Source organism: Natator depressus, chromosome 12, assembly GCF_965152275.1.
Source record: "Natator depressus isolate rNatDep1 chromosome 12, rNatDep2.hap1, whole genome shotgun sequence".
Taxonomy (NCBI): Eukaryota; Metazoa; Chordata; order Testudines; family Cheloniidae; genus Natator; species Natator depressus.
Window position 1 is genome coordinate 1,994,364 of NC_134245.1, and position 16,555 is coordinate 2,010,918.

At 45.0% G+C, this 16,555-nt stretch overlaps 1 protein-coding gene across 1 annotated transcript in view; it reads left to right on the forward strand.

Moving 5' to 3' along the window:
* GLG1 (golgi glycoprotein 1) overlaps positions 1 to 16,555 on the forward strand; it is a 172,640-nt gene that overhangs the window by 118,861 nt on the left and 37,224 nt on the right. Inside the window, exons 9-12 of the mRNA XM_074968320.1 lie at positions 9,957 to 10,078; positions 10,917 to 11,018; positions 12,846 to 13,002; positions 15,166 to 15,303. Of these exons, the coding sequence (XP_074824421.1) occupies positions 9,957 to 10,078; positions 10,917 to 11,018; positions 12,846 to 13,002; positions 15,166 to 15,303 (519 nt within the window). The remainder of the gene's footprint in view (positions 1 to 9,956; positions 10,079 to 10,916; positions 11,019 to 12,845; positions 13,003 to 15,165; positions 15,304 to 16,555) is intronic.

Below are 16,555 nucleotides of genomic sequence, written 5' to 3' on the forward strand. Positions count from 1 at the left end.
ATGGGGCGGTCAGGGGTTGGGGAACGGGGGGGTTGGATAGAGCGTGGGAGTCCCGAGGAGCTTGTTGAGGTGGGGATGTAGATAGGTCGGGGCAGTCAGGGTACAGGGAGGGGGGAGGGTTGGATAGGGGGTGGGATCCCAGGAGGGGGGCAGTTTGGGGCAGGGGGTCCCAGTCAGGGGCAGTCAGGGGACGGGAAGTGGGAGGGGGTGAATAGGGGGCGGGGACCAGGCTGTTTGGGGGACATAGCGTTCCCTACCCGGCCTTCCATACAGTTTCGCACCCCGATGTGGCCCTCAGGCCAGAAAGTTTGCCCACCCCTGACCTACATGGACAGGGGTTAGTCACCCCTGCTGCATTAGGAGGCAATCAGTCTGCTATGCACTTTGCAGGGATTAAACTTTTCAGTCGATGGCTTGATTAGAAAAAATCTGGATCGTCTTGCATTCAATCATCTGTGCAGTGTCATGACTGATATTTGTCAGGCTGCAGTCATCCATACATTGACTAGTTTGTTACAAAGCAGAACATCTGCTTCAGTGCAGGTAAAGACCCACCATGCATATCAGACCTCCTTCGTTCACACTGGGGAAAAGGGCTCCAATGGCCATCTCTGTTTGTTCTCATCCCCAGAATACTGAGGAAGAATCAACAGAATAGTCAGGGTAACCTTAGTCACTTTGGTCTGGTCCTAACAGAGCTGGCCCTTCCAAAGTTCATCCGCCTACTTACCTCAGAGTCCAGATTTATTGTCCCAGCAGAACAGCTGGGACAATAAACATTGTAAGGAGAGTGATCACTTTAGATAAGCTATTACCAGCGGGAGAGTGGGGTGGGGGGAGGTATTTTTTCATGCTTTGTGTGTATAAAAAGATCTTCTACACTTTCCACAGTATGCATCCGATGAAGTGAGCTGTAGCTCACAAAAGCTTACGCTGAAATAAATTGGTTAGTCTCTAAGGTGCCACAAGTCCTCCTTTTCTTTTTGCGGATACAGACTAACACGGCTTTTACTCTGAAACCTGTCAGCATTTGTGGGACTCTTGATACCACCCCAGAAGGGGATTGAACTGTAACGAGTGACTCATCTGGAGAGCTGGGGCAATAGGCGAAGGCTCCAGGGAGGAAGCCCTGGGAGCACTGCTCCAAACCAGAGCAGGGACAGTTTGAGAGAGAGCCTAGAAGGGGCTGAGAGACTGTTTGAATCAGGGTGCTGCAATAGGCCCTGCTGGACTGGTTGAGGACTGAGCCCAGAGATAGGGCTACAGGCAGAGACTTTACTGAGGGCACTGTGGCAGGCCCTGGTGAACTACCCTGTAAGGGGTCTGTTTTGTTTGTGCGCATACAGACTGTGTGTGACTTGGCCAGAGGGCTGAGTCACTGAAAACCCACCTGAGAAGTTTAACTGCCAGCAGGGGTCACCACAAGCAAAGCAGAGAGATGCAGTGCAGACACACCCAGCTGACAGGGGCTCTTGCATAAGGGGAGTGACCCTGCCACAGGAAGGATATCTTGTCTTCTCCTTGTTTGAGGAGATAAAGACAGTCCTGTTTGTCTTGAAAATCTTCCACTAGGAGGTGTTATGCTACCAGACAGACGTAGTTTAAAGGGTTGGCTTAAAGTTAGAAAGGTCTAGGTCCTGGTTGTGTTCATTCTTGGATTCTAGTCTGGTGTTAAGGCTGTCCCTGGCTATGACTTAGGTCACTGTTTCTGCCAGCCATATCTTTGCAAAAGGAACCATGGCATTTGTCCCGCCTCCGAAACAGTTTTTAAAGGTGTTATAAACTTTTGCCTTCTTGTGTGAGTGTTGTCAGATCCGAGTGTTTCACACTGTTACTAGCCAAAATTATGTAAAATTTTGTAAGTTCATCCAACCAGGAGGATGGAAGCTTTACTGGCATATGGCAGCCGTGTGTCCTTCCCTGAAATCCATAGGGCTATGGAGTTGTGGTTCCACCATCTCAGATTACTATAGTCAGTCCTATATCAAGGGCAGATACTGGTTTTGGGAGGGCAGTACCTCTGTCACTGTTTAACAGGGCTCCTCACCCCACCTCCTTAAGGAAAGAACTGCTAGCTACTCTTGTTGTCTCTGTAAAGCAGGCGTGGGCAACTACGGCCTGCGGGCTGCATCTGGACCGTGAGCCATTTTAATCCAATCGTCAAGCTCCCGCTGTGGAGCAGGGTCTGGGGCTTGCCCTGCTCTGGTGCTCCAGCTGGAGATCAGGGTCGGGGGCTGCTCCGTGCGGCTCCCAGAAGCAGCGGCATGTCCCCACTCCAGCTCCTACGAGTAGGGGCAGCCAGGGACTCTGCTCTGCACGCTGCCCCCACAGCTCCCATTAGCCAGGAATCGCGACCAATGGGAGCTGCAGGTGCAGGGCAGCATACAGCAGAGCCAACTGGCCAAGCCTCTGCGTAGGAGCCAGAGGGGGGACATGCTGTTGCTTCTGGGAGTCACTTGAAGTAAGCGCCACCCAGAGACTGTACCCCTGAGCCATCCCCCAGCGCCCCAACTCCCTGACCCAGCCCTGATCCCCCTCCTGCCCGCCGAACCCTTCAGTCCGAGCCCGGAGAGCCCTCCTACCCCCAAACCTCTCATCCACAGTCCGACCCCAGAGCCCGCACCCGTAGACAGAGCCCTCACCCCTTGCCACACCCCAGCCCCAGTTTCATGAGCATTCATGGCCCACCATACAATTTCCATACCCAGATGTGGCCCTTGGGCCAAAAAGTTTGCCTACCCCTGCTGTGGAGGCTATCTCATGAAAGAGAGGCAGCCCCCCTCCCTTATGCTTCAGAGCTACAAACAAAGCTCCTGGGGGCAGAAAGGAACAGAGGCACAGTTAGAGCGGGGAAGATATCTAAAAGTTTCTTCTCCATTAGAGTGGAGGTTGTAGATCTCAAGGGGCATATGTATATGCCCTCTTAACAGCTAGCTATGTCCTGGAAAGGGTCTGGGGCCAAATGGATGAGTATGTGACCCGTACAGCATCGCTCTGTTGAGTCAGTACAATCAGAACAGGAGCTGCTGTTGACAAATGATTTCTCTTACTCTCATCACCTTTTCTGGCCTAACTTTTCTTTGGGCCCGTCTTCTCTTATTAACCCCATGAGCACGTCATCCCTTCCAGCAACAGTTATGGGCGTAGCAGTCATTCTGCTCTCAAATTCTGATGAAGCTAATTGTGAGTCAATCAGCTCCTAATTCAGCTGTGACAGAGAATAAAAATTGAGCAGAACCAAAAAACTATAAAGTGCTGCTGAAGAGCAGATGGACTCAAGGGCTAGTCTGGTGTGGGGTGGAGGAGAGTTTTAGGAATGCTTTTTCTTGTTCACCACCTCTCACCAAATCATTCCCTCCCCCTCTTTCCTGTTGCCATGGCAGCTGGTTGGGCTGCTTTGAAGTTTTGCACTTGGTTAAAAATCTGAATTGGGGCCCCTTGAACAGCTCCCAAAACAGCATTTTAAGTAATAGTGAAACTTTAAAGCAATGTGGCCCCTTCTGAAGTGCTGCTGAGAAGTCTCACCACTGGGGAGTGCAGGCAAACAAACGTCAATGGAAACAGCATATCTCTTGCCCAGCCTGGTCAGCATGCTTTAAAGTCAACTGGGCAGATTAAACCATTGCTTTCATTAGCGAAGGAGATTGGGGAGTGTTGAAAGTCCTATTGTAATAACCTCTGGGTAGAGGCATTGAGGAATTTCACAGGCTCACCAGTGTAAACTTTTTCAAAAGAACTGATTAACTGCCCTTGTTTTGTGTAATAGAATGTTATAACTGAAGTATTAACTTTTTTCAGCTGACTTACAGAAATTGCTGCTGCACAGAGTTTCATGGTTTTCCCTGTGTGGTTAGTTTCTTCTTCTTTGTGCAGATCTTTCACACAGCACCATGTGGGACAGAGCTTTAAAAATAGAGAGAGAAAGCGGTAACCACAAACAGGCAAAAGGGACTCAGGAACAGATATAGTACCCACCACTGCTTTTAATTCAGGTTTTTTTAAATGCCTAAATTTCAAATTGACAGTATCCTTATAATTTAACTGCCAGGAAATGCCTGGCTCAGAAGTCATTGCTATTATAAATCACGCCACCTGAATAAATGAAGAAAATATAATTATGGTTCTGGTTTTATCTGTGCTTTTGACAATACCTTCCTGGTAGTTAAAGGCCTATATGTTAACATGTGGGAGAACTGACTTCATTCTCAGTGCTCTGATAAATTTATAATAGAGCTTAACTGCTAAAGGGGAGAGAACAAACTTCTCCTTCATGGGAACATGTGACTCTCATCATAAATAGGAGGTTCCCGGTGTCCTTTAAGTCACTGCCCTACAGCTTTGCTCTTGAAAACAACCATACAGAGTGAATTGTGACCTTTGCAATTCAGAGTGAGCAAAGTGAGTTTGATTCCAATTATGACATGTAACAGGAACATATGGATCATCTTAAAACTTGAAAGTACAGTCTTCTAAGGAGGGCATGTGGACTGTTGAGTATCACAGCAAGTGAAAAGCTAGAGGTTCTAATATGGAAACAAGACCTAAGCAGACAGCAGTGTGGTAATTCAAGACATCTCTTCTGCTCCACCTCACCCAATATGTGTTGAAATTGGCTTCTTCCACTTGCTAACAGTCAGAGTTAGCATCCTGCACACAGAGACATAAGAAAGAATATCTTGTCTGTATGCTGACTTGATACACTCTGATCCAGACAACTTATTTAATTTTCACTTGTGAGTATGTTGGAGTGATGAAAAAATGAAACATTTTGATTTAGAAAACTATTTTATGATCCTTTTAATATGAAAAGTAATAGCTGAAATGCTGTGCTGTTGCAGGAGTGTAATTCATTAAATCGTGGTTTTTGTTTGTTTGTTTTTTTTTAAAGCCAAAACTGGCTGAAAATTTAAAAATTGGATGGTAAGAGGCCACGAACCTAGTGACAATCAAACCTGGTGATGAGCTGTGGCTTCATGTAAATGAGTGAGGGTGGGTGAATCTGTGTGGTGAGCTGGAAGAGTTGCGTTGATTTATATGTGGGTTGTGTTGTACTGGGAAATTTGTGTGGATTTGTGCAGATGATGAATGAGGGGCTGTGCTGCAGTGAGAGACTGGGTGTGTTTGGTGGTGTTGTGGGTGCTGGTTATGTTGTGTGGGTGTCTTTGAAGAATTGTAGAGAGACAAGGTGGGTGAGGTAATATCTTTAATTGGACAACTTCCGTTGGTGAGAGAGACAAGCTTTCCAGCCCCACAGAGGAGTTGAGCCAAGTAATCCACCATCTATGTAGTATTCTTCATATAACCAATGAAATGGTTGCATGCAAATTAGTTGTAGAGTAAGTGTGGTAATTGGCTGGGTTACCTCTGATATTATAGTTGTCTAGGACCCTTGGCGTGGCATAGATACATGCCTTGCTGTTGCATGGGTGTAATTCATAAAACTGAAAATGGCTGAGAACTTAAAATTGGATGGTAACAGACCCTATCCCAGTCATGATAGAACCTGCTGATATTCTGAATAAAAAGAGCTTTCAGCCATGCTCATAGCTGTTTCCATCGCTTCACGCCAACTCAACAAACATTCTAGACTTCAGAGTAACAATCCTGAAATCTTACATAGATTACTGGCCTGAAGCATTCTTAATGCCTTACATATGCCATGTCATTGGCGGGGAGGAGAGGAGGAGGGGCATGGGAATTCCTCTAGTACAGTGAAAAGAAAAGGAGTACTTGTGGCACCTTAGAGACTAACACATTTATTTGAGCATAAGCTTTCGTGAGCTACAGCTCACTTCATCAGATGCATGCAGTGGAAAATACAGTGGGGAGATTTATATACATAGAGAACATGAAACAATGGGTGTTACCATACACACTGTAACGAGAGTGATCAGTTAAGGTGAGATATTACCAGCAGGAGAGCGGGGGGACGGGACCTTTTATAGTGATAATCAAGGTGGGCCATTTCCAGCAGTTGACAAGAACGTCTGAGGAACAGTGGGGGGTGGAATAAACATGGGGAAATAGTTTTACTTTGTGTAATGACACATCCACTCCCAGTCTCTATTCAAGCCTAAGTTAATTGTATCCAGTTTGCAAATTAATTCCAATTCAGCACTCTCTCTTTGGAGTCTGTTTTTGAAGTTTTTTTGTTGAAGAATTATCACTTTTAGGTCTGTAATCGAGTGACCAAAGAGATTGAAGTGTTCCCCTACTAGTTTTTGAATGTTATAATTCTCAACGTCTGATTTGTGTCCATTTATTCTTTTATGTAGAGACTGTCCGGTTTGACCAATGTACATGGCAGAGGGGCATTGCTGGCACATGATGGCATATATCACATTGGTAGATGTGCAGGTGAACGAGCCTCTGATAGAGTGGCTGATGTTGTTAGGCCCCCAACTAAAACCTCTCCAACGCATCATCAGGGATCTACAACCTATCCTGAAGGACGACCCATCACTCTCACAGATCTTGGGAGACAGGCCAGTCCTCGCTTACAGACAGCCCCCCAACCTGAAGCAAATACTCACCAGCAACCACACAACAGAACCACTAACCCAGGAACCTATCATTGCAACAAAACCCGTTGCCAACTGTGTCCACATATCTATTCAGGGGACACCATCGTAGGGCCTAATCACATCAGCCACACTATCAGAGGCTCGTTCACCTGCAGGAAATTAGATGTTACCCAAATTTTCTCTTATGCTCTTCAGTACAGAGGTCTGCTCTGGCCTAATTTTTAAGCTTGGAAAGGGTCATGTCATTTTCCAACCTTTCCCTCCCAAACCCGAGTCAGCATCATTGGCGCAGCAGCTGCATGTGCCACATTCCTGCCAGCTACTGCCCCCTTCTGCGCTGCTTGCATGCCATGGAGCAAAAGGCACTGTAACTCCTTGGCACACTGTCGATCCCAGGGACAGGAGGAAGAGACCCCACCCTAAGAGGGTCAGGTTGTTTTCGCACTTGACTTGAACCAAATGCTTGTTGTCAGGTTCTGTCACGGTCAGGTTACAGGGCTGTACATCAGTAAAGACATCGTAAACTAAACCACCTATGCAGTAGCATAACAGGGCCATCTGGAGAGGAACTGTGTTGTAGAGCTGATGACAGAGCCCATATCTCCTGACTCAGGGCTGTGCTTTAGCCACTAGACCATGTTTTGTCCCCATCTTGTGGGGCCAGGCTAGTCTGGTCAAAGGTTCAGAATTGATCATTTCTCCCACTGTCATTAAATAGATTGATTAAATACATGTTGAAATGGTTACACTTGAAGTCTGTCTGTCTATTCCAGTTTAAATTCACCAAATATCAAGTAAGTTAATTTGGTTTACCCCTTCAAGACTAGACAGGTAGACTAATGCTTTCTAACTTGTATATCTAAGACTAGAAGCCCCAAATATATATTTTTGTCTCTTGGCTTATATACTACAATTGGAGAGTTTCAAGTTCCATCATTAGGGCCCTACCAATTTCATGGCAGTGAAAAACATGTCACGGACCATGAAATAAACCCTCCCCCATGAAATCTGATCTCCCTGAAATCAGCCGGGCTCGGGACGGACAGGACTTGTCCTTCCCCTGTACAACTGTTATCGGAGGAAGATCAGACCCACCTCCCACATGTACCACCCTCACTTCTGTGCTGCAGCAGCCCCAGAGCTGGGATCCGGACTTCCACCCCCTGCAGCTCCTGCCTAGGCTTGGGGCACTTGAGCTGGGGGCTGCTGCCACTGCCTGCAGCTCCTGCCAGAGCTCGAAGCTGCTGCTCCCTTCCTTCTTCCTCCCCCCTCCCCCCAATGGCTCCTGCTGGGGCTTGGGGCTCTTTCGCCCCGCCCCCCCCACTTCTCCTGCCCAGGCTTTGGACCCTGGGCTGGGGGCTGCCACCCCCCATGGCTACAGCCCAGGCTCAGGGACCTGTGCTCTGGGTTTTCGCTTCCCACAGCTCTTGCCTGAGCTCCAAGCTGAGCTCTGAAGGCAGCACAGAAGCAAGTATAGTAATCCTGCAGCCCTTCTACAACAGCTTTGGGACGCCACACAATCCCCTTTTGGATCAGGACCCCCATGGTTACAACACTGTAAACATCTGCAATTGTGAAATTGGCCAATTTTAAGACCCTGTGGCTATGAAACTGACCAAAGTGAACCATGAATTTGGTAGGGCCCTATCCATCACCCAGCAAATTAGTGGGTGACCTCTTGTAAATGCTGAAAGCCAAATCTTTACTGTAAAAGCCCTTAGAGTGAGTTGGGAAATCTCTGCTATATAAACAGAGCTTTGAGTCAAATATTTATACAGTGTATGCGTGTACCCCACTATCACCATCCAAGTGGTTCGTTGTTTCCAACCAGTAAGCAGAATAGCACTGGAGAAATCCCAATTCATGGAACCATGGAGTAAGATCTTTTCCTATTTACTGTGGTTCACTTGAGAATGACGAGATAACTGGCTCTGTGGATGAGGGGAAAGCAGTGGACGTGTTGTTCCTTGACTTTAGCAAAGCTTTTGACACGGTCTCCCACAGTATTCTTGCCAGCAAGTTAAAGTAGTATGGGCTAGATGAATGGACTATAAGGTAGATAGAAAGTTGGCTAGATTGTCGGGCTCAACGGGTAGTGATCAATGGCTCCATGTCTAGTTGGCAGCCGGTATCAAGTGGAGTGCCCCAAGGGTCAATATCTTGTTCAATATCTTCATAAATGACATGGAGGATGGTGTGGATTGCACCCTCAGCAAGTTTGCAGATGACACTAAAGTGGGAGGAGAGGTAGATACTCTGGAGGATAGGGATAGGATACAGAGGGCCCTAGACAAACTAGAGGATTGGGCCAAAAGAAATCTGATGAGGTTCAACAAGGACAAGTGCAGAGTCCTGCACTTAAGACAGAAGAATCCCATGCACCGCTACAGACTAGGGACCGAATGGCTCGGCAGCAGTTCTGCAGAAAAGGACCTAGGGGTTACAGTGGACGAGAAGCTGGATATGAGTCAAGAGTGTGCCCTTGTTGCCAAGAAGGCCAATGGCATTTTGGGATGTATATGTAGGGGCATTGTCAGCAGATGGAGGGACGTGATCGTTCCCCTCTATTCGACACTGGTGAGGCCTCATCTGGAGTACTGTGTCCAGTTTTGGGCCCCACACTACAAGAAGGATGTGGAAAAATTGGAAAACGTCCAATGGAGGGCAACAAAAATGATTAGGGGACTGGAATACATGAGTTATGAGGAGATGCTGAGGGAACTGGGATTGTTTAGTCTGCAGAAGAGAAGAATGAGGGGGGATTTGATAGCTGCTTTCAACTACCTAAAAGGGGTTCCAAAGAGGATGGCTCTAGACTGTTCTCAGTGGTAGCAGATGACAGAACAAGGAGTAATGGTCTCAAGTTGCAGTGGGGGAGGTTTAGGTCGGATATTAGGAAAAACTTTTTGACCAGGAGGGTGGTGAAACACTGGAATGCGTTACCTAGGGAGGTGGTGGAATCTCCTTCCTTAGGGGTTTTTAAGGTCAGGCTTGACAAAGCCCTGGCTGGGATGATTTAGTTGGGGATTGGTCCTGCTTTGAGCAGGGGGTTGGACTAGATGACCTCCTGAGATCCCTTCCAACCCTGATATTCTATGATTCTGTGAATCTGTACAGAGGTTTCAATTGCTATCCAGTTAGAAACTGTTGATTTTGAGAAGTGTTTCGGTTAAAGGTCACTTACCCAGATGCACAGATTTGGACTTTTTCTTGGGAAAGAATATGTAACTTTAATGGGAGTGAGTGAAAAACCTGCCTTCTCTAAAGCATTCTGCATTGTCAGTTGCTAAAATGAGCAACTGTCAAGTAGGTGTGGTGTCTGTTACAAGGCAGTTAGCATTGTGGAATTGCCAGTTAGAAGATAGGAGCGCACTGACATTGATCTGCCATGCTGGCTAAGCTATTTTTCTGTCTCCAATTCCTCTCTTCCAGCTTCAAACTCTGATTCAAGAGACTGACCCTGGTGCAGATTACCGCATTGACAGAGCTTTGAATGAGGCTTGTGAATCAGTAATACAGACGGCTTGCAAACACATACGATCTGGAGATCCAATGTAAGTGGCTTTTTCATAGTCACCCTGTACTTTACACGTGCCCAGTAGCAACTGTAGAGCTCACTTGAGTAACCAAACGAGATATCAACCAGTCTAAAAATGAAGACTCCCAAGCAATCAAGAGCATGTACCAGCAATTTATATAGCAGCTGGAAGTGTAATGCAATCTGCATGCAGCTCTTGCTGTGGATCATGCTGAATTTTTTTGTTATAGGACTGTCATGGTGTTAGCAAGGGTTGTCTAGCTTTATTAGTTGTAGGTTGAGCTTGTATCATTTGGTGTGCTATCTTCTGTTACACACAGCTTCATAGTATCATTTTTCTAAAGAGAAATGCAGTAAAAAAGTATCAGAAGGTTTTTTGAAAGATGAGAGAAGGAAATCCATGTTGCAGAGACAACTGTCCTATTTATACCCTCTTCTGAGCCAAATTTTTTTATTTTTATATATAAATAAAAATATGATGCTTTTGCCCGATTTAACTGTGAGCACATTTGAGTTTAGTTCTTATAGACCGTGGAATATAACACAGCACACATGGGAGTGTAACTATTTTGATTTATTCCTTTTTTAGGTAGAATGATTTTTGTTTTGTTTTGTTTTATGTGTGTTTGTGTGTGTGTGTGTGTGTGTGTTTGTTTGTTTGTTTGTTTGTTTTGTTTTGTTTTTTAAACCTCTACGATGTGACTTACAACTCTTACCAGCCAAAATTTTTCTATGGAAAGGCAGATCCATAGAGTAGAGTGGAATCAGTACAATGACTGGTGTATGTGGGGGGCCCACAGCATGGCCTCTCTCCTTTCTCATTTTCTTCTCTCCTGTTTCCTTTCCATTCCCAGGATTCTGTCTTGCCTTATGGAGCACTTGTACACTGAGAAAATGGTAGAGGACTGTGAACACAGGCTCCTGGAGCTCCAGTACTTTATTTCTCGTGATTGGAAGTGAGTATTGTTAAACAGGGTTTGATTTTTCTTCCTGTTACACAGTTCAGCTGTGTCAGATAAGCAACCCCCTGTACACCAGCACTGCTTTCTGTTGCTCAGCTGGAGGTACTTTATACTAGTCACCAGCATGTTTATGCCCTGGAGACTTGGCTCCTCATCTCTCTGTCCAGTGCCTTGGAAGCCAAATCTGCTGTGGGGCCACCCTCCTATGCCTGGTGTTGATACAGAACTAGAGGTTCAACTTTCCAACCTATATGTCCTTATTTAGAGCTTTAAGACTTGAGAGGAGGGTAGGCATGTGCATAATTATAAGGAGTTCATTGCCTGCCTTTCAGATGAAGTTTACTTGCTCAGTGGATGGGCATTATCTTCAGTAGTGATGGGTGGGTATTCCTTTAAAAATCTTGCTCTTCAGTATAGGGAGGATTCGCTATTTCTGTAAGAGGTTTCCTATTCTTTTATGGAACGTGGAATGCTTCCATTCCTGCCTTTTTTCACTCCCAAAATCCTTGTAAACCCTGTCTTTCCAGCCAATGTGGACTAGGTGGAATTCCCTTTAGAGCATCACTGCCTTTTTATTTGGCCAGAGTATCTCCAGTGATGGGGAGACACATTTAATTTCCCTCCTTCCCCTGCCTCCCTTGATGGCTGCATTTATTGCCTGTCCTGCACTTCCAGCAGGGAATCACTTGTTTGAACCAAACCACTCGATTAACTGCAGAATTTTTCCTTCTGTTGACTAATGCGTATTTAACCCTCATGCTGTTTGAACAAAGATCATTCTAACTCAAATCCTAAGTGGACAGCTGGTGCCCAGCCTTTCATGTTTATAACCACCGGTCCCTTGAGTTGGCTAATGAAGCTGCAGTGTAATTCCCGAGGAGTGCAGGCAGAATGGAAATCTTGCATGATTTATTTTTCTTATTGCTTCTCAAAAGCAAGTGTTTGCAGAACTGTTTTCTCTACAAATCTCCTCCTCCTCCCTGTCCTTCTGAAAATGCCGTGAAGGCCTGAAGCTATTTATAAACCTCACCACTAACCCTCTCTGCCACTACATTTCCATTCCAGAGGCTCACAGTACCGGTCTCTCATTTTGGTGTAATATAATTAAACATTTCCTCCCAAGAGCAGATTCCATGTGTGCAAAGCGGGGACACTGAGGCTTCACTTTGCCCTGTCACCCAAATCTGAACTGACTGTGGTTAACTGGAACTAAATCTGTCTTCTGTAAAACTGAGACTTATTTCAAAATGGAAATAATGGTACTGGCATTGGAGGTGCTCTTTAGGCAAATCTAGTGTGTACTCTGCTTTGCTTTATTACCTGTCATACTACCTCAGGGAGCTGATTTTCTCAGATTTCGTGCACTAAGCATTGCCAGGCCTCCTCAACATAGGGATGGGAGATCTTAAGGGAAAACGGGGGTGCTTCAGGAAGTGATGTGGGTGATTCATTCAGTGACTTCCTTATGAGTCTGTACTAGAGCAATCCCCTTGCATGTTATGGGAGACTGTGCTGCTGGAGGTGGCCGCTTTTGGGAGAAGATATAAAACCAAGATCCGGACTACCTGTAGACACCAGTGATACCAGAGCATTTGTTGCAAGAGTAAGGACATGATTCCAGATTGAGTGTTATACAGTCTGCCAGCCTGTTGGTTTGGTTATAGAGTTCTCATGCTTTGCTGTGTTCAGTTAATAGTGGATCTGTCCACTTCATAAGCATTCTGTGGTTTCTGTATCCAAAAATGTATAAAGCATTTGGTAGGTGTTGGGGTGTGGAAGGTGCTGTGGTAATGATGTTGGCTTCCTTTTTTTCTTCTACAGATTGGATCCAGTCCTTTATCGCAAGTGTCAGGGAGATGCTTCTCGACTCTGTCATACCCATGGCTGGAATGAGACTACTAGTGACCTGATGCCTACAGGGGCTGTCTTTTCCTGCTTGTACAGACATGCCTATCGCACGGAGGAGCAGGGAAGGAGGGTATGCACTCAACATTAACTTTTCATTCTCTTCATTGGTGATCTGTCAGAGTCGGATGCATGTTCAGCTATCAGTCATGCTGCCTTGACAGTCAGTACTACTGAAAACTAGTTCGAAAAGGCAGTTGCTGCAGATATTTATTGCATCAATGCAAAGATCTTTACCAGCTGTGTTCCTCCATGGACATGCCTCTAATGTCTATATTAGAACTTCAGTAGAAAAAGGAGAAATGTGGTGTCTTACCAGCAGAATTGCCACCTTGAGGCATTTGTCCAAGGAGTTGCAGCAAAGCTTGAGACCTAAGAGTCCTGTGTTTAAATCTGTGCATAGACACTATATAAAGGCGTTTAGCAAATCATTAGACTGCCATGTGCTCCAGCCACTTAGCTGCCAGACTGCTTTTATACAAAAAGTCCCACTGTCATAAAGGCCAGGCTATCTATTCTCAGATTAAGACCTGAGTCAGTTCAAAGCAACTTCCTTTGGTTTACATAATCTATTAAGAAGGTCTCTGTAGTGACATAGACTATTATTTTAACCCTAGGTAGCAGAAACCATAATGCATTTCCCAGTAAAATTTATGACTAGAGCACAGTAAAGATTTGACTTACTGCACGGCTGCTTTCTTCCTTGGATATGTGCTTTCAGAAACCTTTTACTGCTGTTCAGTGGGTTCTTGTGCTGAGTTTGCTGCCCTCTAGTGTCTTTGCTGAGGGACTGAGCCTCTCGGAAACATTTTGGTGCTCAAAGTTCCATTTGCTTCTTTGGTGGTTGTGCTGTAGGATGCAGTTCCAGTGATCTTTGGTGGGATTATGCAACATTCTTGCTTACGAAGTGATTCTCTAGAGCAGTGGTTCTCAAACGTTTGTCCTGGTGACCCCTTTCACACAGCAAGCCTCTGAGTGCAACCCCCCTTATAAATTAAAAACACTTTTTTATATATTTAACAGCATTATAAATGCTGGAGGCAAAGCAGGGTTTCGGGTAGAGACTGACAGCTCATGACCCCTTATGGGGTTGTGAGGTTCTGACCCCCATTTTGAGAACCCCTGCTCTAGAGCCTGATGTAAATTGTCTTATGATGGGGAGGTCAAATATTGATCAAAGGTTCCTTCCTTGTAGGGAATGAATTTTTTATTCGGTGGTTTCCAGTTCAGCCTTTTAGTGCCATGAGCTGAACTTTTCGTTGTAATGCATTTTACATTAGTGCTAACCACAGAAATTTCATGCCACTGCAAATGATGTAGCAGTTACGGGAGAAAAGTTCTTTATATGTGGGGAGCAGGTGTGTCGGCAATTGTGTTAACGAAAGACTGATCCCACTGATTAGAGCTGTACTTTGCCCACAATACTTGCCTATATAAATATCCCACATGGTATTTACCTAATTTCCAATAAGTGGTGCTCACAATGTTCTATGTAACTTTCAATACTCCATTCTGTTCCAGGTTTAAGACCTCATATAGCTCTGCCAGTGCATCTCACACCTGAGTTGCAGCATATCTTGCTATTTCAGCACTGCAGCCCCCCAATCCTCACCAGCATCACCTCCTGCTGTTGCAGTCCTGAACCCTTCCACAGTTTGCGCCTCTATTTCAGTCTTGACATCATCATCCTTGTTATGCTAATATAGGACTCACCTAAAGGAAGTGACAGGACACACTGTGCAAGGATAAGGGCTGTCCTTCATAAACTGATGCCACCACTGAGTTATGAGTGTCTCCAGATTCAGACATAGTCCTCAAAAAATAGAAAACCTCTTTTCTTGTGTAATGCAGCGGTGTCCTGTTTGCCAACTTAGAGGCCTGTTCTGGTGTTTAGTTCCAAAGCCAAGTGAATATTAGCTTCCAGTAAAATGTTCATTGCTGAATACTACATGCCATAAAGACCACGGAACAAAGTATCCATCCCTAGGGGAAAATGCTCTCCAAGCAATGAGGAAAGCCAGAATTGAGGATACCTTTGGAGCTCAGACCACCTGGCTGGTAGAGGCCAAGCTTATTGTGGGGCTGATGCTCTCTCACTGGAGGTTAGGAAGAAGAGAAATTTCTTGTCACTTTCCATGGCACATCATTTATTAGTAACTGAACAAATCAGTTTGCAATGTAGCAGGTCAGAGCTGCACATTTGTCCCTTTTAAACCGTTCTCTGCTCCCCATTTAGCTGTCACGAGAGTGCAGAGCAGAAGTACAGCGAATCCTTCACCAGCGTGCAATGGATGTGAAGCTGGATCCAGCCCTCCAGGACAAGTGCATGATCGACCTGGGGAAATGGTGCAGTGAAAAAACAGAGACAGGACAGGTACTGTGCAAATGCCTTTTTGTATGGGGATGAAGGAACCCCTTTGTTGCTGGCAGGTGTTGATTCTTTATGTTCATAGCTTATAGTTTATTACAATTTGTAAATTTCCCAGGCACTTTAATAAATAAAATATATAATAGGCAAAAAGACATGGGTAGTAATGTCTGTGAAGAAGAAACTACACAGCTCTGGAAGTTGCTTTGTAAAAGAGATCTGAATGCTTAATATGAAGTGATAGTTAACACCATGGGCTCTCCTTTGATATAGCAAGTATCTTTTTTTCAACTCATATTTGTAATATCCTGTTACAAACTTGACATTTATTTTCCCCATAAACTTTATCCCATTTCCGTTTGGCAAATATTAACATGCTTCCTGTGTTTGAAAAGAGTGAAATTCATCTGCTGCTCTTTAATGAGACTCCAACAGATAGTTCTTTTATATTAAATCATTGTGCTCTAGCATAGCTCTGGGGAGAGAGCTGTTAATTAGTGTATGCGAAAGAGAGCACCTCACTCATTTTTTGAAGGGTTTCTCACTGATAGGTTTTGGTATCATAGGTTCTGGAATTAAGGGTGCTGGGGGTGCTGCCCCACCCCCTGGCCTGAAATGATTTCCTCATACACTGGATTTACAGTTTGGTTCAATGATTCTCAGCACCCCCACTATACAAATTGTTCCAGCACCCCTGTTTGGTAGTTTGGGATGTTCGTCCATGTATGAAGGTTATACTTATCAAACTAAGAGCAAACCATCAGACAAAACATTCCAGCATGTGGTGTTCCATCTTAAGGGCATTCCCAGTCACTGCTGATAGTGTCTGTAACTTGATTTTTGCAAAACATTTAAACTAAATTTGATAAATCAGAGGTGCTTACATTGTATGTTCAAAATGTGATTAGCTTTTTAAAAAAAAATAGTATTTTTCCACTAGAAAATAAGACTGAGTGGACAGAGGTTCATTTTCATCCAGAGATATTTTCTCTCTAAAGCAGAAAAATGCAACATATCCCAAATTCAGAATTGTCTTTGGATTCAAGACCATCTGCATTGAAAACATGAAAATCTTGTCTTCAGGGTGGTGAAAAAACCTCTATCAAAATAAACATTTTTCATCATTTTCACTTAGCTCATTGGCTGTGGGAGGCACCTCGATCTAGAACAGTAAAGGGTTGGGGGTTAGAAGTTTGAGTTCTGCTGCTGTGTCTCCCCTTGTGCAAATCACTTCTCTTGTGTGCCTCATCTTACCCTA